The following is a 25,421-nucleotide window of genomic DNA, read 5'->3' as shown; positions in this document are numbered from 1 at the left end:
GAAATTGTAACATAGCAACGTTGGTCCACAAACGTTGCTATTTTACAATTTTTTGGGAGATCGGGTTGGGATTATAATGTTAGTTTGCCGAGTCGCACCTGGTAATCCAGAAATGGCGTTATGGTAGGCTACCTTTGTCTACTTGTAGATCATAATTAATAACGTTAGATGTGTTTAACAGAGCTGTAGGCTATATCGGGTCTAGCAGCTGATCAGCAGCTCAGACAGCCTCAAACACCAGGTGATTGACAGCTTTATAATTCGCAAAATAGCAATGGATGGAAACGCGCATTGTTTTGCATTTTATTTTGCCGACTTTCTGAAAATTCGATTAAAAGTTGCAATACATTTGGATGGAAACCCAGCTAATTGCTTGGTCTTGGACACATTATTGAGTTTAAGAAAGAGCAATTCGCAATTTGCAATTCTTGCAGTATCACTGCCTTGCAACGGCCAAACACATTAACATTTATTTTTGCAGAGTTGCAGACATAAAAAAAAAACTTAGATTAAATGAAAGCACTGCTCAGTGTATCTGCTTTCATCCTTTGCCAGGCCACTCACACACAGTCGTATCTCTCTCTTCAGCTTTGCACTTTTTTGTGTGGAGCACGTGTGGAAAATTAAGATTCTGGGAACTGTCTGAGCTGCTGGTTTCACTGTTTGTTGAGGTGAGTCTTTGGGTGCTGACATCACTCAGCAGAACTGGGCCTGCACATATTGAGCTTTTCAAACAAATAGAATCAAATTCAATAACACAGCTTAAATCAAATCAAAACCACAATTTCATTGCAGTATAAGAAGACGGTTTTTGCCCCCTTGTTCAGATGTTTATGGCCATTCTGGTCATTTTCAGAGATTATTACATTGAATTATGAAATAAGATAATTAATAAATCACTTACAATAAACACACAACACACAACACACATCTTTCCCGCTGTTGGAAAGTGGGGAATAGTTCCGTACCATCTCTACCCAATCTGCACCATTCATTAGCAAACACAGGGGGCTGTAGGAGGTTTTCTGGCATGATGCCATTCCTAGGTAGCAGTGTGACTTCACACCTTGAGTGTTTCCAACTCCCGTGGAAACACTCAACTTGCTGCTATCATCACCTGTGGGCTGTACAGGAGATGAGGCAACAGTGAAGTATCATCACCTGTGGGCTGTACAGGAGATGAGGCAACAGTGAAGCATCATCACCTGTGGGCTGTACAGGAGATGAGGCAACAGTGAAGTATCATCACCTGTGGGCTGTACAGGAGATGAGGCAACAGTGAAGCATCATCACCTGTGGGCTGTAGGGGTGGGACAAAATATCGATACTCACGGTATCGCGATATTTCCACTTGCGATACGTTATCGATACACTGGCACCAAGTATCGATATGTTTATTTAATTTTTTTTTTTTTTTTATAAACAGGCTAAAATATTATGCTGTGTGTGGTAGTTCAAACATAGTTTCAAGTTGACGTTTATTTATGTTTGTAGTTGAAACAAAAACATAAATACTGTAGGCTACATGAATGGAAATATTTGATCATTAATATCTACTTTTAGAAATTATATAGGTAGGTAGGTTATATAGGTTTTCTTGTTTTAATAATAATAATAAAAAGACTTAATGTGTAACTTTTCCTCCGTGGTATCGAAAATGGTATGAGTGAGTGAGTGAACTCTGAGAGAGTTCATGTCAATTCTGCTAATAAATACATAATACCTGCTTCTTGCCTTTTAGGGGTATTTTTTTCTCTTCAGTTACACAGGTATCGTGATGTATCGTCTTCCAATATATCGATTATCGCAGTATCGTGATAATATCGTTATCGAGGGCCAAGTATCGTGACGATATCGTATCATGAGCTACTCAGCGATTCCCACCCCTAGTGGGCTGTACAGGAGATGAGGCAACAGTGAAGCATCATCACCTGTGGGCTCTACAGGAGATGAGGAAACAGTGAAACATCATCACCTGTGGGCTCTACAGGAGATGAGGAAACAGTGAAACATCATCACCTGTGGGCTCTACAGGAGATGAGGAAACAGTGAAACATCATCACCTGTGGGCTCTACAGGAGATGAGGAAACAGTGAAACATCATCACCTGTGGGCTCTACAGGAGATGAGGAAACAGTGAAACATCATCACCTGTGGGCTCTACAGGAGATGAGGAAACAGTGAAACATCATCACCTGTGAGCTGTACAGGAGATGAGGAAACAGTGAAACATCATCACCTGTGGGCTGTACAGGAGATGAGGCAACAGTGAAACATCACCACCTGTGGGCTGTACAGGAGATGAGGCAACAGTGAAACATCATCACCTGTGGGCTGTACAGGAGATGAGGCAACAGTGAAACATCATCACCTGTGGGCTCTACAGGAGATGAGGAAACAGTGAAACAACATCACCTTTGGGCTCTACAGGAGATGAGGCAACAGTGAAACATCATCACCTGTGGGCTCTACAGGAGATGAGGAAACAGTGAAACAACATCACCTTTGGGCTCTACAGGAGATGAGGCAACAGTGAAACATCATCACCTGTGGGCTCTACAGGAGATGAGGAAACAGTGAAACAACATCACCTTTGGGCTCTACAGGAGATGAGGAAACAGTGAAACATCATCACCTGTGAGCTGTACAGGAGATGAGGAAACAGTGAAACATCATCACCTGTGGGCTCTACAGGAGATGAGGAAACAGTGAAACAACATCACCTGTGGGCTCTACAGGAGATGAGGAAACAGTGAAACATCATCACCTGTGAGCTGTACAGGAGATGAGGAAACAGTGAAACATCATCACCTGTGGGCTCTACAGGAGATGAGGCAACAGTGAAACATCATCACCTGTGGGCTCTACAGGAGATGAGGCAACAGTGAAACATCATCACCTGTGGGCTCTACAGGAGATGAGGCAACAGTGAAACATCATCACCTGTGGGCTCTACAGGAGATGAGGAAACAGTGAAACAACATCACCTGTGGGCTCTACAGGAGATGAGGAAACAGTGAAACAACATCACCTGTGGGCTCTACAGGAGATGAGGAAACAGTGAAACAACATCACCTGTGGGCTCTACAGGAGATGAGGAAACAGTGAAACATCATCACCTGTGGGCTCTACAGGAGATGAGGAAACAGTGAAACAACATCACCTGTGGGCTCTACAGGAGATGAGGAAACAGTGAAACATCATCACCTGTGGGCTCTACAGGAGATGAGGCAACAGTGAAACATCATCACCTGTGGGCTCTACAGGAGATGAGGAAACAGTGAAGCATCACCTTTGGGCTCTACAGGAGATGAGGAAACAGTGAAACAACATCACCTTTGGGCTCTACAGGAGATGAGGAAACAGTGAAGCATCACCTCCATGGCCCCACTAGTGGGCCGCGGAATCACTGCCCTATTTCAATCGCAAACAATAAAACAACACCATAAACATTGATTCGTGACGCCAACCTAAACCTCCTAAATATGGTTTCCAGCTGTCCAGGAGGGAGCCGCAACTCAGCTGCTGCACAACAGCAGGGTGCAGTGCATCTTGAGGTGCTGCTGGTGACGCACAGTGCGTATTATACTGGACTGAAAGGAAGTTAAAGATTAAGATTAAACCGGACGGACAAACCCCGTCTTTATTTGTCACAAACACCATCGTGGCATGCACACACATGCACAGCGGCCAGTACACACACACACACACACACACGCACACACACACACGTCACACACACACACACACACACACACACACACACACACACACACACACACACACACACACACACACACACACACACACACGTCACACACACACACACGCTTTGGAGGCGCCGTTAAATTTGTCCTGGCTCGTCCTGATAAACTGCCGTCTTGTTAAGGCTGAGCAAGGAGATCGATTTTATTTCACCAGAGGCTGAAGGCAGCAAGACAAAAGACTGCTGGAAATAACAGGAGAGTTTGGCAAATAACGTTACACACAAGAGGGTAAACTAAGCTCCACTAAATGTATCCAGAGACAGTAAACACGATGCTCTCTGACCAATCAGTAGTCTTCAGTGTTTCACATCAACGTATGGTACCGGCTCCACCAGCCCTGGAACCTTGACAGAGGTGACACAAAAATATATATAGACTCAACCAAAAAACTGAAAAAAGCGAGCAGAGCCATGCCGGTACCGGCGGTGGAAATGAGCCATATGTTTCATTTTGTAACATTTGGGATTAGTGCTGTGCCGTGGGATTCTTTTTCCCAATGTCAAGTGTGCCTTGGCACAAAAAAGTCTGAAAAACACAGCACTAGCCTATCCATCCAAATCTGGATGTCCCGCGACTTCAAAACTCATTCCTGCACCACTGATTTGAACAGCTTCCAGGACTGCGCTGATTTGTGACTGTCATAGTTCAAGTTCATTTTCCAATCTGTGGCCTGGTGATAGCTGTGCCCGTGAGCTTCACGGCACACTTCACACGTCAAGGAAGGGAGAAGAATGGAGTACTTAATCTCACCTTTTCAGCAAGACATAAATAGCATTAGACACTCAATACTGTAGAGTGTGATAACATGATATACTTGATATATGCCTATTGCCTTCTGTCGCTCCTAATGCCATTATCTGTTTGTTTCAATTCTGTCCCGGAAGTGATGTCACTCAACTGGAAGTGATGTCATCGGTGATGTCACTTGAGCAATTGTGCACTGTGACATCACTGATGATGTCATAGGCATCTTAAGAGCAAGTGAGCCCACACAACGGTCGAGCTGCAGGGCGGGCAAGGCCAAAAATATCCCTACTGGATACAGCTTCATGTAATGTGATATTTCAAACCAAAGGAGAAACAATATATAAGGGATAATGTATATTGAGGCGGTGATTACGGGGGAAATAATGACCGACAGGTGGATTGAGCCCGATGCGTAGCGGAGGGCTTAATCGTTCACCTGAAGGTCATTATTTCCCAGTAATCACCGCCTCAATATACATTATCCCGCTTAGAACACGGCCTACAACTAAATCATTCATTAATCTGACAAAAATAATTATTCAAATATATTTTTTAATAGCGTTTTCAGCGACAAACCGGTTTCATTCGTAATTGGCACACAAGACACCACAGCTGCAACTGGTTGGCCTAATTAGTAGTGGCTTGCTGACAAAAGGCTCTTATCAACTGATTAATCCAGGTGTGGCAGAGCAGCGGTCGGTTGTCGAGAAATAATGACCGGTGAATATTGTTGATTGACCAATCAGAATCGAGAGAGCCGTGTTCTAATGCAAACTAATATTCTAGCACCCCTTATTGGAGGAGTCAGCAGGTACAAATGGCTCAGTCCCAATCATAGTAAATGTGCTCATGTTCGACCTATCCTACAGTACTTTATTTGAAAAAGTTTTTTCTCAAATAGTCAAATATTTAGACAGATGATAATTTTCAGTATATACAAAAATAATACCGGTAATTAAAATTGAAATATTATCTTTGATAGATATCAAAATTTGTAAATGTCAAAAAGCCTCTGTTTGGAATAAGAGGCAGAATATAAAGCATGGTAAACAAACGGATTGTTTTGTTTGATGACTATCTACAGCACATTTCCGCTACAGAAAGATATAATTGCTCCGACAACCAACAATAACCCCTTCTTTGTTTTGTGGATGAGCTGGTTGCAGCAGGCCAGGTTACGGACATGAAAATGATATTACGAATGAAAACTGAACACAGCAAAATAAGTAGACAGGACTTCAGGACTTGGGATGGGAAGAGTGGAGTTATAATACATTCAGATGTGGATGTGGCTTTCCCAGAGTGACAGGCAGGGACAGGAACAAGTACGCTGGCTTGGCCACAACACACAGAGGTCTCTGTCATGGCTAATGGCTACAATGGCAGAGTTGATGGTCTCTGAAAGCTGGCAGTCCATTAGCTGAGCATGAAGCTCCCTCCTCTGGACATTTCACTCTTTTTCCAAATCAGAAGTTCCAGTTCTAGGACTATATCAGAATCAGACACTGACACTAGTGAGGGAGCAAAACCAGTAACTAAGGGTGTATTCACACCTATCTCGTTTGGAGCAGTTGTTCCGAAACACAGAGCGTTTTCCCCCTTGGTGCGGTTCGTTTGGGGGAGTGTGAACACAGCAATCACACTCGGATGCGGGACAAAACAAGCGGACCGAGCTCGCCAAGAAAGGGTGGTCTCGGTCCACTTTAAACAAACTCTGGTGCGGTTTGTTTGTGGTGAGAACGTGATCCGACCTCGATCCGCCACAACAGCAGTAAACAGTGCGCATTTCTGGATAAACCAGCTGCCGTAGTCAGCTGCGCTGTGCGTAATGGCCTGAAGAACGAGCATTTTTATCGTTTAAAAACAACATCTTCATTCAGATCCTGTTTTGGCGACTTGTGACTTGCATGGATAAACTTTGGGGGATTTTTGGATCATCACATCTGCAGTTTGAACTCGATCAACTTACCTCTGGTCTCCATTCAATAAATGAAAACAAGTCGTGCAGAGCCAGCCTTCTTTGTGATAAGATTGTCTGGTTCAATCAGACAATCAGACTGATTGCATGTCTTCCTCGAAATGTCCGTAGGCTATTATTAAATTATTTATTTATTAATATTTTATTCCTGACAGGACAGGTGTTCATATAGCCTATGTGTAGGCTAATCCTCTCAAGTCTCAGTGATAGTAATAGCAGATCGAAGTTGCGAGAGTCTTTGATCTTCTATCTCCAAATTCCCGATAGCCTAAATAGGCTAAATAAATACATAGGCTTACATAGGCTACATAGCCCACATAAATAAATAAATAACTTTCTCCCTATCTCTCTCTCTCCCGATCCCTCCATCTTTCTTTCTCTCTCTCTCTCTCTCTCTGTCTCTCTCTCTCTCTCCTCGCACGGGGCACGCCCGACGTAGCCTACAATGTAGGTCTAACAAAACGCATTCTTATAATCATATAGGAAAATCTCTGGGAATTATTTTTTCCATCCTGAGAGGCTATTAGCCTACCAGAGTGTCTCCTGGCCAATCCAGGAGGCTTTGCAATACTATTTGGACCGTTTGATTTGTGGCTGTGTGAACACAAACCAACCAAAGCACAAATGCAACAATTGTATCAATTAAGTTCCTGAATCGGAACAAAGCAAACGACCTACAGGTGTGAATACACCCTTAGGGTATAGCCTACTATAGGGTACTTTCAATTATATATATAGCCTACTATTTGTTCCAGATCAACCATTCCTGTCATTTTGACCCTTGACCCCAGTAGTTGTGTTTTTCAGTGCACTCACAGATGTCAGGCCCGTCCCAAGAGAGACTTTTGTGTTCCAACACATTTACAGACCTGTTATCTGGGAGCCAATAAGATGAAGTCAAAAGTTAAAAGGAAAAATTCTGCCTCAGATATCATCAATCAATGTAATTACTTTTTTGGCGCAGCCACTTTCCCCTCAACCTGTCTCATGTAATTCTACATCAGTTGTGATTAGGGATGGGTGAAGGTGTTTAGGAGCCCCGGAGGGTGGATATTTCACTCAGCAGCTTGGGTATGGCACCTAATTCTGTGTTGCAATTCGGTACCGGTAATACTGGTTGTAAAGGTACCGCTACAGTGAATAGATAAAACAGCTCGCACACTGCAAGGGCTCCAGTGAATGAATTTATTGCACCGTTGGTAACGTTTCGAGCAGACTGCTCTTCCTCAGTCTGCTCGAAACGTTACCAACGGTTCAATAAATTCATTCACTGGAGCCCTTGCAGTGTGCGAGCTGTTTTATTTATTCACTGTTCCAGCCTCCCCAGCTCTGCACCTGCTGGATTCGACCTGGATGTGCATGTTTTTAACTTTTCTCTTGTAAAGGTACCGGTACCATAGTGGTACTGAGTTTCGGTACCCAAATTAGTAAGGTAAAAAAAAAGCAGCCTAAAAATAAATGAATGAAAATAATTTAGGCTAAGCCAGCACAGGCAAGGACAGTTGCAACTATTTTGGCTGAACAAAAAAGATAGAAAACGGTTTTGACGGTACTGAAAATCATACCGTCTGTATTTCTAAATACCCCGGTATACCGTAATACCTTAATATTGCCCAAGCCTACAGCGCAGCCCCCCTCCCTCCGCTGTGAGCGGAGACTGTAGTTATTGATATGCAAATTGCCATGTGACCCCCACACACTAGCGGAAAGCCCTGAATGAGAGTGAGAGTTTTCCAGTTGCGTAAAAGTGAGAGCCCATTAGCCAGAATGTAACATGTCATGTGGCTGCATTGCATTCTGGTCTATTGAGGCTACTGTCAGTGGAGAAATATTGGTATCTCTTCCTCTTGTAGCACAGATTTGTCCCTGTATGTTTGTTGAACGTCAGTGCAAAGTGGCAGGTCTAAGAACTGAAGCTCTTGTTCTTTGATTCTCAGGGGCTCACACCTGACCATTACCACTGATGTCTTAGATTGCTGAAAAATGGTCTGCTATCAAACTCCGTTGCAGCTAGCAGCTGCTGGAAAGTAACATCTCAATGTTACTCGACAACTTTTGGTCAGCCGTGGGGATGAGAAAAATACACCCCCAAACATCAAAATGGGGCCAAAAGTGCAAGGTGCATCTTCAAATAGCTGTTTTAACAGTGATAAAAATGTTCCTTTCACTCATGCTGTGATCCTGAAAACAACTATAATGAGCCATGCAATGCCAGCTAGCTGTTGGCTAAGCAAGACTAAATTTGTGGAAGTGACTGATTGTCTGCCTTTGTCTGTCTGTCAAACAAACTGGCTGGCTTTGTCTGCATTGCCGACTGGGCTGGTCTGAAGTGGGTTTTGGGGCTCTTGAAGCCATGTGTGGTGTGAATACTTCAGAGAGACACCTGAACGGGAAACATTTGGCCAGAGCTGCTGCTGAGCGGCTCAGAGGGAGTGTGGGTACATTTCACCCTCCTGAAACCACGACCCAGACAGCAGCTTCTAAACACAACCTGCCTTACTCTCTATCACGCTCTGTTCCTGTTTGACCGTCACTATGAGAACTGGCTTTGCCAGACCTTTAAATTCACTTTGGGTGAGATGATGATAATCAAGCCAAAGGGGAGGGGGGCGGGATGGGCAAGAAAAATAAAAAATACAATAACTACTACTTAATTGATGTTGTTTTTGTTTGTTTTTTGTTTTTAGAATGGTAAAATGGATTGTATATACATGATACATACATACCGGTAGTTGTGCCCAAATCTGGACACCCTTGGCTAAATCCAAGCACACACTGTTTCATATGAAATGTAATATTTAGCTTTTCAAATATGTAAAAATTTCAGCCGGTATTTCGGCAGGGACCAAAATATACATTATACACTGGAAAGCAGATGAATGGATGGATAGACAGAACCAGTACACAGAACCATCTGGGAAGTTGTCATTGGAAAAGGGTAGGCAATTAGAAATGGACTTGGCAGGTGATTGGATGAACCATCTGTCTACCACCACCCGCAGTAATTCCTCATAAGATGCTGATTGGTCGGAGCCTCTGTGCTTTGGCAACAAATCCATAACTTGAAGCCTGGCAAGATGGATTCTCGCGGGATCATGATCTTGTGAATCCAGCTTCCTCGCAGGATAGCCTTTCTCCCTCCTTTTACTTTCTTTCCATCACCTGGCTCAGCAGCCGGGGTTAGGGCTGCTACTCAGTTGGCTCACAGTGGTCCTCATCATGGCCAGAGTAATGTAGCCATAGAGACACTGCGTAACGCGTCATCATTCAGAAACCACGCCCAAGACGGGGGAAAACACAAACTCCTGTCCAATCCTGGCGTTCTCCTATGTCACGTGCATGGTTGCGTGTTGCACCAAAATATTGTATATACGGAAGATGAACACTCCAACTTACTTCTTGACAGCTAGATCCATATTTTTCCTCTCAGGATGGAAAATTCTCAATGGCTTCCTTGTTTTGCTCAGGAGTACAAAAAAACTTTAACTGGCGATTTTTTACATTTGTTTTCTGCGCAGCCCACCACACAACAGCTTTTAGCTATGTTTAATTCAAGGAAAATGACGCTGGTGTGTGGAAATGAACGGAGCTCTTCCCCCCGTGATGGGCGTGGCCTATTACATGCAGTGTCTCTATGGGCTCTATGAAAGAAGCCCCACTTCGCTCCAGACACCACAAACGGACAAGGGGCCCACGAAGACATACAAACAAGGCCCTTTCACTGAAGCCCCTCTAAGCCTGTGCATTAATCCAGGGCTGGCCCCCATTTATCAAACAAACGTTTTGCAGAAAACTGGGCATACATTCATTTCGACGCAAAGCTTGTTATTTATACATCTGAGCATGAGCGGAGGTTATGAAATCCCACGACCGGTCTCAACATGTCTATGCAAGTTTGTGAGTCATATTATGTCACAGTGCATGGGGGGGTATATGTCACAGTGCACGGGGTGTACAGTATATGTCAAAGTGCACGGTGGGGTATATGTCACAGTGTATATGTCACAGTGCACGGTGGGGTATATGTCACAGTGCACGGTGGGGTATATGTCACAGTGCACGGTGGGGTATATGTCACAGTGCACGGTGGGGTATATGTCACAGTGCACGGTGGGGTATATGTCACAGTGCACGGTGGGGTATATGTCACAGTGCACGGTGGGGTATATGTCACAGTGCACGGTGGGGTATATGTCACAGTGCACAGTGGGGTATATGTCAAAGTGCACGGTGGGGTATATGTCACAGTGCATGGTGGGGTATATGTCACAGTGCACGGTGGGGTATATGTCAAAGTGCACGGTGGGGTATATGTCACAGTGCACGCCGCACGGTGGGGTATATGTCAAAGTGCACGGTGGGGTATATGTCACAGTGCACGCCGCACGGTGGGGTATATGTCAAAGTGCACGGTGGGGTATATGTCACAGTGCACGGTGGGGTATATGTCACAGTGCACGGGGTGTACAGTATATGTCAAAGTGCACGGTGGGGTATATGTCAAAGTGCACGGTGGGGTATATGTCACAGTGCACGGTGGGGTATATGTCACAGTGCACGGTGGGGTATATGTCACAGTGCACGGTGGGGTATATGTCACAGTGCACAGTGGGGTATATGTCAAAGTGCACGGTGGGGTATATGTCACAGTGCACGGTGGGGTATATGTCACAGTGCACAGTGGGGTATATGTCAAAGTGCACGGTGGGGTATATGTCACAGTGAGTGCATGGTGGGGTATATGTCACAGTGCATGGTGGGGTATATGTCACAGTGCATGGTGGGGTATATGTCACAGTGCACGGTGGGGTATATGTCAAAGTGCACGGTGGGGTATATGTCACAGTGCACAGTGGGGTATATGTCACAGTGCATGGTGGGGTATATGTCAAAGTGCACGGTGGGGTATATGTCACAGTGCACGGTGGGGTATATGTCACAGTGCACGGTGGGGTATATGTCACAGTGCACAGTGGGGTATATGTCACAGTGCACAGTGGGGTATATGTCACAGTGCACAGTGGGGTATATGTCACAGTGCACGGTGGGGTATATGTCAAAGTGCACGGTGGGGTATATGTCACAGTGCACGGTGGGGTATATGTCACAGTGCACGGTGGGGTATATGTCAAAGTGCACGGTGGGGTATATGTCACAGTGCACGCCGCACGGTGGGGTATATGTCACAGTGCACGGTGGGGTATATGTCAAAGTGCACGGTGGGGTATATGTCACAGTGCACGCCGCACGGTGGGGTATATGTCACAGTGCACGGTGGGGTATATGTCACAGTGCACGGTGGGGTATATGTCAAAGTGCACGGTGGGGTATATGTCACAGTGCACGCCGCACGGTGGGGTATATGTCACAGTGCACGGTGGGGTATATGTCACAGTGCACGGTGGGGTATATGTCAAAGTGCACGGTGGGGTATATGTCACAGTGCACGCCGCACGGTGGGGTATATGTCACAGTGCACGCCGCACGGTGGGGTATATGTCACAGTGCACGGGGTGTACAGTATATGTCAAAGTGCACGGTGGGGTATATGTCACAGTGCAGTGCACAGGGGGGCACGGTGGCGCAGTCGGTAGCGCTGTCGCCTCACAGCTAGAAGGTCCTGAATTTAATTCTCGCCTGGGACGCTGGAGTTGTGTCCCCCCCATATCTTCAGTGCCCACTGCCCAGGTGGGTTATCTCGTCGAAAGGGCCTTTCTGTGTGGAGTTTGCATGTTCTCCCCGTGCTCCCCAGGGGGTTCCTCCGTACATAACCCCCCACTAAAAACATGCAGGAGATCGTCATCCGACCAGTGACGACAACATCCGAAGTTGGTCCCCGGGTGCTGGAAAGAAAAAGCGACCACTGCTCCTGGCCTGCCCCCTGGAGGAAAGGACAAGGCAGGATGGGTCAAATGCAGAGGACAAATTTCACCGGCCACCGTCAGCATGAGTGTGTTTGTGGCCGCATGCATGTGTTGGTGTGTGACTGTGTGACAATAAAAGACGGGCTTGTCCGTCACTAACTGTGTGTATATTGCACGGGGGGGGGGGGGGGGGGCGGGGGTATATGTCACAGTGCACCTAACCCACCCGCCACATTTATCAACACCCGCTCATTCTTACGCAGTGATTGGCGAGATTGGGACGTTTGATATGAATGGCACGTGAACCCTGCCATAAGATGATCTCTGCATTAGGATCTGCACCACTTTCTATGGGCCGTCCTAAAATCTGATTGCAGCCTGTGCCATAATGGCTCCACTCATTTTATCTGATCTGAAAAGCGGTGACAAAAAGGACTTACGCCAGGGTGGGGTTAATTACCTGATGTCATTCAATTACATTACTGCCCTGGTTTATGTCTGACACTCAGCAGACAGGAACAATGGGGACCTGCCATTCTGGATTCAGAGAGAGCAGAAAAATGAGTTTAAAAAGAATCGCTGAAAAAATTCTGCTCTATTCAATTAAGGGCCTATTACAGTCAGACAATTTCTGTCAAGCAGTAGCAGTGGGGCACTTACTACTTCTCATTTCCCATCCAATTAAAATGCCTATTGTGACATGCTTGCCTATTGTTTGTTATAAATTATAGGCTACAAAAGTACAAAAGTGGGGAAAGCTCCCTTAAAGGGTCATTTCGATATTTTTCAACTTGGACCCTATTTCCAAACTTTTTTGTGTCGAAGTGACTACCGTAATCACAATTGTCTGGAGCAATTTTTTAAATTGGTCCAGTATTGAGGAAGTTACAGCTAGAAAGAAGTTGAAGCTATGCTGTCTGTACTCCAACACAACAAACTCCTGGAACTCTTCTCTCCAACTCTTACTCACGTTTCCACTCTTCTCTTCCTGCAACAACTCAACTCTTCTCCTCTTGTCCCTCAAGACTTCTGCTTGAGTGAGGCTGGCTTACACACAGCTACACACAGGCCAGACCAAGCCAAAGCTAAAGAAACTAGAACCTGACCCATACTGGAGCGAGGCTGGCTTACACACAGCTACACACAGGCCAGACCAAGCCAAAGCTAAAGAAACTAGAACCTGACCCATACTGGAGTGAGGCTGGCTTACACACAGCTACACACAGGCCAGACCAAGCCAAAGCTAAAGAAACTAGAACCTGACCCATACTGGAGCGAGGCTGGCTTACACACAGCTACACACAGGCCAGACCAAGCCAAAGCTAAAGAAACTAGAGCCTGACCCATAGTGGAGTGAGGCTGGCTTACACACAGCTACACACAGGCCAGACCAAGCCAAAGCTAAAGAAACTAGAGCCTGACCCATAGTGGAGTGAGGCTGGCTTACACACAGCTACACACAGGCCAGACCAAGCCAAAGCTAAAGAAACTAGAGCCTGACCCATACTGGAGCGAGGCTGGCTTACACACAGCTACACACAGGCCAGACCAAGCCAAAGCTAAAGAAACTAGAGCCTGACCCATACTGGAGCGAGGCTGGCTTACACACAGCTACACACACAGGCCAGACCAAGCCAAAGCTAAAGAAACTAGAGCCTGACCCATACTGGAGCGAGGCTGGCTTACACACAGCTACACACAGGCCAGACCAAGCCAAAGCTAAAGAAACTAGAGCCTGACCCATACTGGAGCGAGGCTGGCTTACACACAGCTACACACAGGCCAGACCAAACCAAAGCTAAAGAAACTAGAGCCTGACCCATACTGGAGCGAGGCTGGCTTACACACAGCTACACACAGGCCAGACCAAGCCAAAGCTAAAGAAACTAGAGCCTGACCCATACTGGAGTGAGGCTGGCTTACACACAGCTACACACAGGCCAGACCAAGCCAAAGCTAAAGAAACTAGAGCCTGACCCATACTGGAGCGAGGCTGGCTTACACACAGCTACACACACAGGCCAGACCAAGCCAAAGCTAAAGAAACTAGAGCCTGACCCATACTGGAGCGAGGCTGGCTTACACACAGCTACACACAGGCCAGACCAAGCCAAAGCTAAAGAAACTAGAGCCTGACCCATACTGGAGCGAGGCTGGCTTACACACAGCTACACACAGGCCAGACCAAACCAAAGCTAAAGAAACTAGAGCCTGACCCATACTGGAGCGAGGCTGGCTTACACACAGCTACACACAGGCCAGACCAAGCCAAAGCTAAAGAAACTAGAGCCTGACCCATACTGGAGCGAGGCTGGCTTACACACAGCTACACACAGGCCAGACCAAACCAAAGCTAAAGAAACTAGAGCCTGACCCATACTGGAGCGAGGCTGGCTTACACACAGCTACACACAGGCCAGACCAAACCAAAGCTAAAGAAACTAGAGCCTGACCCATACTGGAGCGAGGCTGGCTTACACACAGCTACACACAGGCCAGACCAAGCCAAAGCTAGAGAAACTAGAGCCTGAACCATACTGGAGCGAGGCTGGCTTACACACAGCTACACACAGGCCAGACCAAGCCAAAGCTAAAGAAACTAGAGCCTGACCCATACTGGAGCGAGGCTGGCTTACACACAGCTACACACAGGCCAGACCAAACCAAAGCTAAAGAAACTAGAGCCTGAACCATACTGGAGCGAGGCTGGCTTACACACAGCTACACACAGGCCAGACCAAGCCAAAGCTAAAGAAACTAGAGCCTGACCCATACTGGAGCGAGGCTGGCTTACACACAGCTACACACAGGCCAGACCAAACCAAAGCTAAAGAAACTAGAGCCTGACCCATACTGGAGCGAGGCTGGCTTACACACAGCTACACACAGGCCAGACCAAGCCAAAGCTAAAGAAACTAGAGCCTGACCCATACTGGAGCGAGGCTGGCTTACACACAGCTACACACAGGCCAGACCAAGCCAAAGCTAAAGAAACTAGAGCCTGAACCATACTGGAGCGAGGCTGGCTTACACACAGCTACACACAGGCCAGACCAAACCAAAGCTAGAGAAACTAGAGCCTGACCCATACTGGAGCGAGGCTGGCTTACACACAGCTACACACACAGGCCAGACCAAGCCAAAGCTAAAGAAACTAGAGCCTGAACCATACTGGAGCGAGGCTGGCTTACACACAGCTACACACAGGCCAGACCAAGCCAAAGCTAAAGAAACTAGAGCCTGACCCATACTGGAGCGAGGCTGGCTTACACACAGCTACACACAGGCCAGACCAAGCCAAAGCTAAAGAAACTAGAGCCTGACCCATACTGGAGCGAGGCTGGCTTACACACAGCTACACACAGGCCAGACCAAACCAAAGCTAAAGAAACTAGAGCCTGACCCATACTGGAGCGAGGCTGGCTTACACACAGCTACACACAGGCCAGACCAAGCCAAAGCTAAAGAAACTAGAGCCTGACCCATACTGGAGCGAGGCTGGCTTACACACAGCTACACACACAGGCCAGACCAAACCAAAGCTAAAGAAACTAGAGCCTGACCCATAGTGGAGCGAGGCTGGCTTACACACAGCTACACACAGGCCAGACCAAGCCAAAGCTAAAGAAACTAGAGCCTGACCCATACTGGAGCGAGGCTGGCTTACACACAGCTACACACACAGGCCAGACCAAACCAAAGCTAAAGAAACTAGAGCCTGACCCATACTGGAGCGAGGCTGGCTTACACACAGCTACACACAGGCCAGACCAAACCAAAGCTAAAGAAACTAGAACCTGACCCATAGTGGAGCGAGGCTGGCTTACACACAGCTACACACAGGCCAGACCAAACCAAAGCTAAAGAAACTAGAGCCTGACCCATACTGGAGCGAGGCTGGCTTACACACAGCTACACACAGGCCAGACCAAGCCAAAGCTAAAGAAACTAGAGCCTGACCCATACTGGAGCGAGGCTGGCTTACACACAGCTACACACACAGGCCAGACCAAACCAAAGCTAAAGAAACTAGAGCCTGACCCATAGTGGAGCGAGGCTGGCTTACACACAGCTACACACAGGCCAGACCAAGCCAAAGCTAAAGAAACTAGAGCCTGACCCATACTGGAGCGAGGCTGGCTTACACACAGCTACACACACAGGCCAGACCAAACCAAAGCTAAAGAAACTAGAGCCTGACCCATACTGGAGCGAGGCTGGCTTACACACAGCTACACACAGGCCAGACCAAACCAAAGCTAAAGAAACTAGAACCTGACCCATACTGGAGCGAGGCTGGCTTACACACAGCTACACACAGGCCAGACCAAACCAAAGCTAAAGAAACTAGAGCCTGACCCATACTGGAGCGAGGCTGGCTTACACACAGCTACACACAGGCCAGACCAAGCCAAAGCTAAAGAAACTAGAGCCTGACCCATACTGGAGCGAGGCTGGCTTACACACAGCTACACACACAGGCCAGACCAAACCAAAGCTAAAGAAACTAGAGCCTGACCCATAGTGGAGCGAGGCTGGCTTACACACAGCTACACACAGGCCAGACCAAGCCAAAGCTAAAGAAACTAGAGCCTGACCCATACTGGAGCGAGGCTGGCTTACACACAGCTACACACACAGGCCAGACCAAACCAAAGCTAAAGAAACTAGAGCCTGACCCATACTGGAGCGAGGCTGGCTTACACACAGCTACACACAGGCCAGACCAAACCAAAGCTAAAGAAACTAGAGCCTGACCCATACTGGAGCGAGGCTGGCTTACACACAGCTACACACAGGCCAGACCAAACCAAAGCTAGAGAAACTAGAACCTGACCCATACTGGAGCGAGCGAGGCTGGCTTACACACAGCTACACACAGGCCAGACCAAGCCAAAGCTAAAGAAACTAGAGCCTGACCCATACTTGAGCGAGGCTGGCTTACACACAGCTACACACAGGCCAGACCAAGCCAAAGCTAAAGAAACTAGAGCCTGACCCATAGTGGAGCGAGGCTGGCTTACACACAGCTACACACAGGCCAGACCAAGCCAAAGCTAAAGAAACTAGAGCCTGACCCATACTTGAGCGAGGCTGGCTTACACACAGCTACACACAGGCCAGACCAAGCCAAAGCTAAAGAAACTAGAGCCTGACCCATACTGGAGTGAGGCTGGCTTACACACAGCTACACACAGGCCAGACCAAACCAAAGCTAGAGAAACTAGAGCCTGACCCATACTGGAGCGAGCGAGGCTGGCTTACACACAGCTACACACAGGCCAGACCAAACCAAAGCTAGAGAAACTAGAACCTGAACCATACTGGAGCGAGGCTGGCTTACACACAGCTACACACAGGCCAGACCAAGCCAAAGCTAAAGAAACTAGAGCCTGACCCATACTGGAGTGAGGCTGGCTTACACACAGCTACACACAGGCCAGACCAAACCAAAGCTAGAGAAACTAGAGCCTGACCCATACTGGAGCGAGCGAGGCTGGCTTACACACAGCTACACACAGGCCAGACCAAACCAAAGCTAAAGAAACTAGAGCCTGACCCATACTGGAGCGAGGCTAGCTTACACACAGCTACACACAGGCCAGACCAAGCCAAAGCTAAAGAAACTAGAACCTGACCCATACTGGAGCGAGCGAGGCTGGCTTACACACAGCTACACACAGGCCAGACCAAACCAAAGCTAAAGAAACTAGAGCCTGACCCATACTGGAGCGAGGCTGGCTTACACACAGCTACACACAGGCCAGACCAAGCCAAAGCTAAAGAAACTAGAACCTGACCCATACTGGAGCGAGCGAGGCTGGCTTACACACAGCTACACACAGGCCAGACCAAACCAAAGCTAAAGAAACTAGAGCCTGACCCATACTGGAGCGAGCGAGGCTGGCTTACACACAGCTACACACAGGCCAGACCAAACCAAAGCTAAAGAAACTAGAGCCTGACCCATACTGGAGCGAGGCTAGCTTACACACAGCTACACACAGGCCAGACCAAACCAAAGCTAAAGAAACTAGAGCCTGACCCATACTGGAGCGAGGCTAGCTTACACACAGCTACACACAGGCCAGACCAAACCAAAGCTAAAGAAACTAGAGCCTGACCCATACTGGAGCGAGGCTAGCTTACACACAGCTACACACAGGCCAGACCAAACCAAAGCTAAAGAAACTAGAGCCTGACCCATACTGGAGCGAGGCTGGCTTACACACAGCTACACACAGGCCAGACCAAACCAAAGCTAAAGAAACTAGAGCCTGACCCATACTGGAGCGAGGCTAGCTTACACACAGCTACACACAGGCCAGACCAAACCAAAGCTAAAGAAACTAGAGCCTGACCCATACTGGAGCGAGGCTAGCTTACACACAGCTACACACAGGCCAGACCAAGCCAAAGCTAAAGAAACTAGAGCCTGACCCATAGTGGCTTTTTGGGGCCAATGCCGATAGCGATATTAGGGAGTAATAGCCTGCAGACAGATGTCGCAGAGCAGCAGCATACAAACACAATCCATCAACCAGCACTGTGTGTCTCTGTCTCATTCATCTGAACTGTGTTGAGCATACCGTCTGATTCAACAATAAGAGATGGTGGGTGCAGTCACAGTGAAAGGTCAAAGATTTCAAACCCACCCCCCACCAGAAACCGCAAGAACTACATCTTTCACAGATGGGCTTTATAGTGCAAATTGGCTGAATAGTCTTGCTGATCACTGGTTAAATTAGAGGTGGTGTACCTGGTGTACCTGGGCAGGGTTTACTGTCACCCTTGATGCACACATTTACTCTCTCCAATTCAAATTCACACATGCATTGTTGTCGCTGCAAGGATTGTGCCTTTAGAATAGTCATAGAAATTCAAAGCGTATCATAATGCATCAGAAATTGCCAAGGCCAAGGATGGAAAGTGTGACAGTTGATTGGTGCAAACAGACATAGGAGGAAAAACTGTTTAAAATATAGTGTGCATAACACCGTCCTTCAAAACTTGGTAAGTAAGAACATTGCATCAATTCAACCTAAGCAGAAGGAATTCAAAACGCTGGGTGCTCAGTGTGTCCTCCATGTGTGTAAAGGCCCATTCACACTTAGAACGATAACTATAAAGATAACTATAACTATAAAAAGATTTAAATTGTTACAAGTAAATAGAATGGCTGTGTTCACAATATAACTATAACCATAAAACCCAAAACAACAACTATAATGGTATTCTTGGTTCCATCTCATTTAAATCTTTTTATTGTTATAGTTGTCTTTATAGCTAGTGTGAATGGGCCTTAAGAGATTTATTGTTATAGCGTGTACGGGGGCTTAACACATCTCACCATATCTGGCATGTACTAAAACTAAAAACATGGCGTGATCTTTTTTTTTTCACTCACTGATGACATCACAATTGCTCGGATTGACACCACTGACGACATCATCACTGATGACATCATACTCAGACACTTCTCATTCTTATAGCAGACAGCCAGGAAGGATGACATCACTGATTACATCATCACTGATGACATCACATCATTAGGTAATTAGGGCAATCACCTTAATTAAAAAATCTGGCCCCGTCAGGTCACGCGCACAGGTGCTCTTTACACCACCACAAAGTTTCAGCCCGATCGCACGTAAAACGGCACAGCTCACTCACACACGCACACAGACACAGACACTTCTCATTCTTATTATAGGATTCATAGGATGGATTCCTAGGCTAGTGTGTTTTCTAGCGGTTACCGTTAATCAGCTACACAACAGTTAGAGGGAAGTTGATCGGTGTAACGACAATAACAACTATGCTGATGTGTAAATGTCAACTTAGTAAACTAAACACTTTGTTATCTTATGTACAGAGGTGCAGCTGGCTCCTGGATAAAAAATACCTTAGAGGCAAACTCATCTATTCAACACTGATCTTCGTCATGATCTGATGAAGGACTCAGTAGACTAGACACCATGTTCAGCTCTTTACCTCTTCATCATGACGTGATGGATGACTCAGTAGACACCATGTTCAACTCTTTACCTCATCCTTTGTCTGTTCTCCAAAATACATCTTCACCGTGTCACCTAAATCTTCATAAAACATAATGAGATTATAGATATCCAAGATTGGCACATTATTCATGGATCGTGCCGTCTCAATATAATCCTTTTGAAAGATGAGATAACCTGCTGCCTATGGGGGAAACGATTACCACAAAACATCACTTTGTGTTCCAAATGGCAGAGCTGAGTGAGTACGCGCTCACAACCCTGACTACAAAAATCAATTAAGACTGCACCCCTGTACAATAAGCATTCTGTGCAATGTCCTTGGAGAAAAAGTACACAAACGGTGACAAATTGAGTATTTTCACCTTTGTGCTCCATTATATAAATCGAGATTTGGATAAAACCATGCAGAATAAAACAGACTCAAGACAGGCATAATGTGGTTAACATTGACTGAGAGCTTAGTAAAGGCCATCATTCAATTTGACTTCAGGAGCCGAGCAGTTTTTCTACAACAACAGAGTACAAAGTCCTGTTGCATACTGATATCGGCCAGTGCTCAAAAAGATAAGGAAAAGGAAATTCTACAGCACACACTTCATTCTCAAATGACTATGATACCTGCGTACCTTAACACACACATTTCAAGCCATTAGAAGCTCATTTACTCCTCATGCACAAAGCCATTGCATCAAAGCTCCTAGCTTAGGACTCTTACCCTGCTGTCTGCGGGTGGCTCCTTCTTTCCTAGATGCTGTCCCATGCTGCTGACAGAGGCTGTGAAGCAAAGAAAATGACTTTACACCAGTGGAACAGCATATTATCAGAAGACTAGATATTCCTCTTTATCTGAGCAAGATGTACTATCACTTCAGTCCTCATTGGAACTGTAGTGTGATACAGAGAAGATAGAGCATCATATGAGACGAAATACATTTTCTATCGTCCAGACGAAATATATCGTCATATCGCCCAGCCCTAATCACAATGCTATGAAGACATTAGCTAATCACCACAGAGCTGCACAGACCAGTTTATCAGATCATTTCGCCGTAAAATGTGTCCAGGTGATCAGTTCTGAAGCCCCGGCTTGTATGGTCGCTGCCCGTCCGCTAAAATCCGATTTCGATATAGGTGTTATTTTGATAAACTGCCCTCATAACGGGGATCTATACTGTTACGTGTGTCTACTAACATCATTAAAAGATCATAAAGATAATTCTGTTTCTGGTAGTTTACTTTTAATCTATGGCTACGTTGCTAGGCTAGCTAGCCTGCCTTGGCAACTGGCTGTGCTGTGGTTGGGATCATCTGGTTTGCTGTGGCTGGTGTCAATCAAGGAAACCTCGCTCCAAAAGTTAGTCTTTTTTATCGCCTCTTTTACTCGAAATGGGACCATAATTTAGAAAACGGAGCCCATGAGAGCATGAAAAATACTTGAAATTGTTTATTCAGACCATAAACTCATTCAGAAAATGTGTATTTAAGACACAGACCAAGAGAGAAGTCGGCTCATTTTTCCATTGAGGCCAATCGTACGTGAAGTCACTTCCGGACCGTGACGTGCGCCTCCCCAAGCTTTCGAGAGAATGACATTTCAGGACTGGTTTCATAAATTTCCCCAGTCTATTGCCCACTGGACTAAACACTATTAGGCTAGGACTAGCTACTTACTTTGTTTTGTTCGAGAGACACGTTGTGATTTGCAGTGGTGTTTCCAGAATGCAGAAGAAAAAAATCGTAATATTAACTTACTAATGTCTAATTACTTAAATGCAAGCATTACTAAATTAATGTACAGCCACACCACAACAATCCTTTTCATTCCTTTCCATTATTTGCACACAGCTGATTCTCCAATGAACCTCCATTATAATATATTATACAATACATTATACATTATAATACCATCATGTACTGTAGGTTGACAAAAGATCTGCAATGCAGCTGAAAAGCTCATACATTAAGCAGGCTGTTTGAGATGCAACCAGAAGTTCTTGTCTTGTTCATAACAGTATGGCATAACGGTTTAGCCTTACAGAGAACTAGGTAGGTCCAGGTGAAAAACTTTAATTCTAACTTTTAAATTGCACTCATGAACTCAAGAGAATGGGCTGCATCATGCCTACAGTCAAAGAAAGCACAAACAACTAGCCGGGAAAAAGAAGAAGAAGAAGAAAAAATAAGAAGAAAAATAAGAAGCTGAAAACTTTTGCTGACCAACCAAAAAGGCTCAGTTATGAAGCCAGTTTCTGGCCTTTCAATTTGGGCCAATAGTGATACTCATTGGGGAGTCGGTAGCCAATCAAATGTTTGTGGGAAATGGAGAGTGCAGGGATTCTGTGTATAGTAACTGAATGGGAGCCAGTTTCACTCCCAAATGTTACACAACCACAAGTGAGATCCTGCAAGGACTTGCAGGACAAGACTGTTACATAATAGAAAGTGAGAGCGAGAGAGAGAGCAAGAGAGAGAGAGAGAGAGAGAGAGCGAGAGAGAGAGCGAGAGAGAGAAAGAGAGCAAGAGAGAGAGAGAGAGCAAGAGAGAGAAAGAGAGTAAGAGAGAGAGAGAGAGCAAGAGAGAGAGAGAGAGAGAGAGAGAGAGAGCAAGAGAGAGAAAGAGAGCGAGAGAGAGAGAGAGTAAGAGAGAGAGAGAGAGAGAGAGCAAGAGAGAGAAAGAGAGTAAGAGAGAGAGAGCAAGAGAGAGAGAGAGAGAGAGCAAGAGCGAGAAAGAGAGTAAGAGAGAGAGAGCAAGAGAGAGAGAGAGAGAGAGAGAGAGCAAGAGAGAGAAAGAGAGCAAGAGAGAGAGAGAGAGAGCAAGAGAGAGAAAGAGAGCAAGAGAGAGAGAGAGAGCAAGAGAGAGAGAGAGCAAGAGAGAGAGAGAGACCTGTCGTCAAAAGTGTGTTTACCTGGCCTGCATTTTTGCTCACACATGGGTCTATAATTTAGAAAGGTGTTGGAAAGAGCAGAGACAAAAAAAGAGGGGGCGCAAAAAGCATGTGGAATCTCTCTCCTTCACATAAACCACACAAGCTAAAACCTCATCAATTATAGCCTAAAGTCTCAAGAGTCGGCTACATTAATAATTCATTAGGATGGGGAAATAGCACTATAGGTTAGCTACATATGGGCCAGCACCTAAAAGGACTCCATATAGACCAAATCAGCGGGATGTTTACATTTACTTCCGGGTACCCCTGAGGTCCACACATTATAATGGCGGTGGACGGCACAAACTGACGTGTTGAAGACAAAAACAGACAAAGAAGACAAAAATGGTTCGTCCGTGTTGTGTTGTTGTTTAATATCATTCATAACAACACTTTCACTAACGTTAGTGGAGACCAGACTAGCTAATTTACCTGTTGGACCAGACTAGAGTAGACTTGAAGCTAAATTAAATTGACGTGGCGTCAGTAGCTCTGTCTGTACCAGGCTCTTTCTCGCCGAGAAGAGCCTGGTGACGCGAGGTTACTCTGTCTGTAACGTTAACGACTGCAAAAAAACAGCGAGTTTGACAGTCAAACAAACGTTATTAGCTAGCTAACACTACATAAAACAAACACAGAAGAAAGGCTAGATACGTCGGACTAGCATGTTTACCAACCGTTTAACCATTTAAATTGAAAGTAGTTGGCCGAAAACAACGAGAGGGTTTGACAGCATTTATTTGACAACACGCACATTTAAACCTGCCGCCTTCCCCAAGTGGTACCCGGAAGTAAATTTGTTTACATGGTGACGTCACGGTGATTTGGTCTATACCCATTTCACAGCAACGGATTTGAGGTGGTAAAGCAGGAAGTAAAACAGGTGTAACCAATACCATTAATGGTGGTTCCATTCCATTTAGGTGTTCCAGTGCCAGGTCCCTCATTAATGCTATTGGTTACACCTGCTTTACCACCTCAAAACGGTTGCTGTGAGTAATTATCTAGTCTGACTGTAGCATTCATGCCACTACTCAGCTAGCTGTCTATTACCTCAACATAATAACATCAATCAACCTCAGAATCGACCAATGCATTTATGGGGATCATCACCAATATACCTTTAAACTGACTTCCTAATCATGTCTTCTGTTTCCACCTGTATGATCAAATATGATGCTCTTTGCAGAGTGGCTAACAAGGATTTTAACGTCTTGGAGTAGAGAGACATGCGTAATAGCTGGGACTGTCTGCTGGATAGATTGAACCACAGATAGAGAAATCATGAATGAAATGTCCTCCAGGCTGACTGCTGGAAAGTGGAAATGTGCATCAGGTAATGTTTTATCAACCATTAAAAAGAATCTTAGCAGTGTGAGACCAGAGATGGCACAAGTACTGTATTTATTTCTCTGTCTGTTGAAAGGGATATTACCTTGGTGCAACTGCAACATAAATCTCCCTCTAAGGATCGCAGAGTAAAAGCTTTTTTATAATGCGGACAAAAGGAAGTATGGATTAGAAAACTCTTGGCAGCAATCAGGTGGCACAATGCATTCAGCGCAATGAGGGATTCTTTATTAGCAACTGTCAACTAAAGTTTGTGGTCTTATTTTAGAGAATCAATCTAACTAGCAAAGACAAAAAACAAACAATACTGTGCAAATTGATTTGAAAACAGTAGGATCCCACTATCTCTCTCTCTCTCTCTGTAAAGGATACTTCCTCCAAGGGGCAGTGAGCATTAGGCTAATTCAGACGTCTATGACTCATGGGAAGCTGGATGTTGAGAGCTAAGTAAACAATGTGGTGAAAGGCTTCTATTTTTCTGCAGAGCAATTTAGTACAGTACCTCAACTTGCTCTCACCCGGAACAGCACAAATGTTCAAGTTTAATTTCCCAGGAAGGCACTGATCAGAGTCACACAATATAGAGTCTTATGGGAGTATGAAATTCATGCTGATGAGATTTTGCGCCCCTTAGCGGCTTGTTGTCACTGCCCCCTCTAAGATAGCGAAGACTGAAGGACCGGATGCACCAAACACTCAACCAATCAACATACTAGTGTTTACTGTTGTTGGTGAGTGATAGTATACTGATGTACATTTTAAAAGCAA

At 45.7% G+C, this 25,421-nt stretch overlaps 1 protein-coding gene across 1 annotated transcript in view; it reads right to left on the bottom strand.

The window, feature by feature from the left end:
• LOC310783989 (myelin basic protein-like) overlaps window positions 1-25,421 on the bottom strand; it is a 99,989-nt gene that overhangs the window by 65,246 nt on the left and 9,322 nt on the right. The window contains exon 2 of the mRNA XM_083644935.1: window positions 21,093-21,151. Within this exon, the coding sequence (XP_083501061.1) occupies window positions 21,093-21,137 (45 nt within the window). The 5' untranslated portion in view covers window positions 21,138-21,151. The remainder of the gene's footprint in view (window positions 1-21,092; window positions 21,152-25,421) is intronic.

The sequence above is a fragment of the Poromitra crassiceps genome, assembly GCF_964638095.1.
Source record: "Poromitra crassiceps genome assembly, chromosome: 1".
NCBI lineage: Eukaryota > Metazoa > Chordata > Actinopteri > Beryciformes > Melamphaidae > Poromitra > Poromitra crassiceps.
This window is presented reverse-complemented; position numbering and strand designations above follow the sequence as displayed.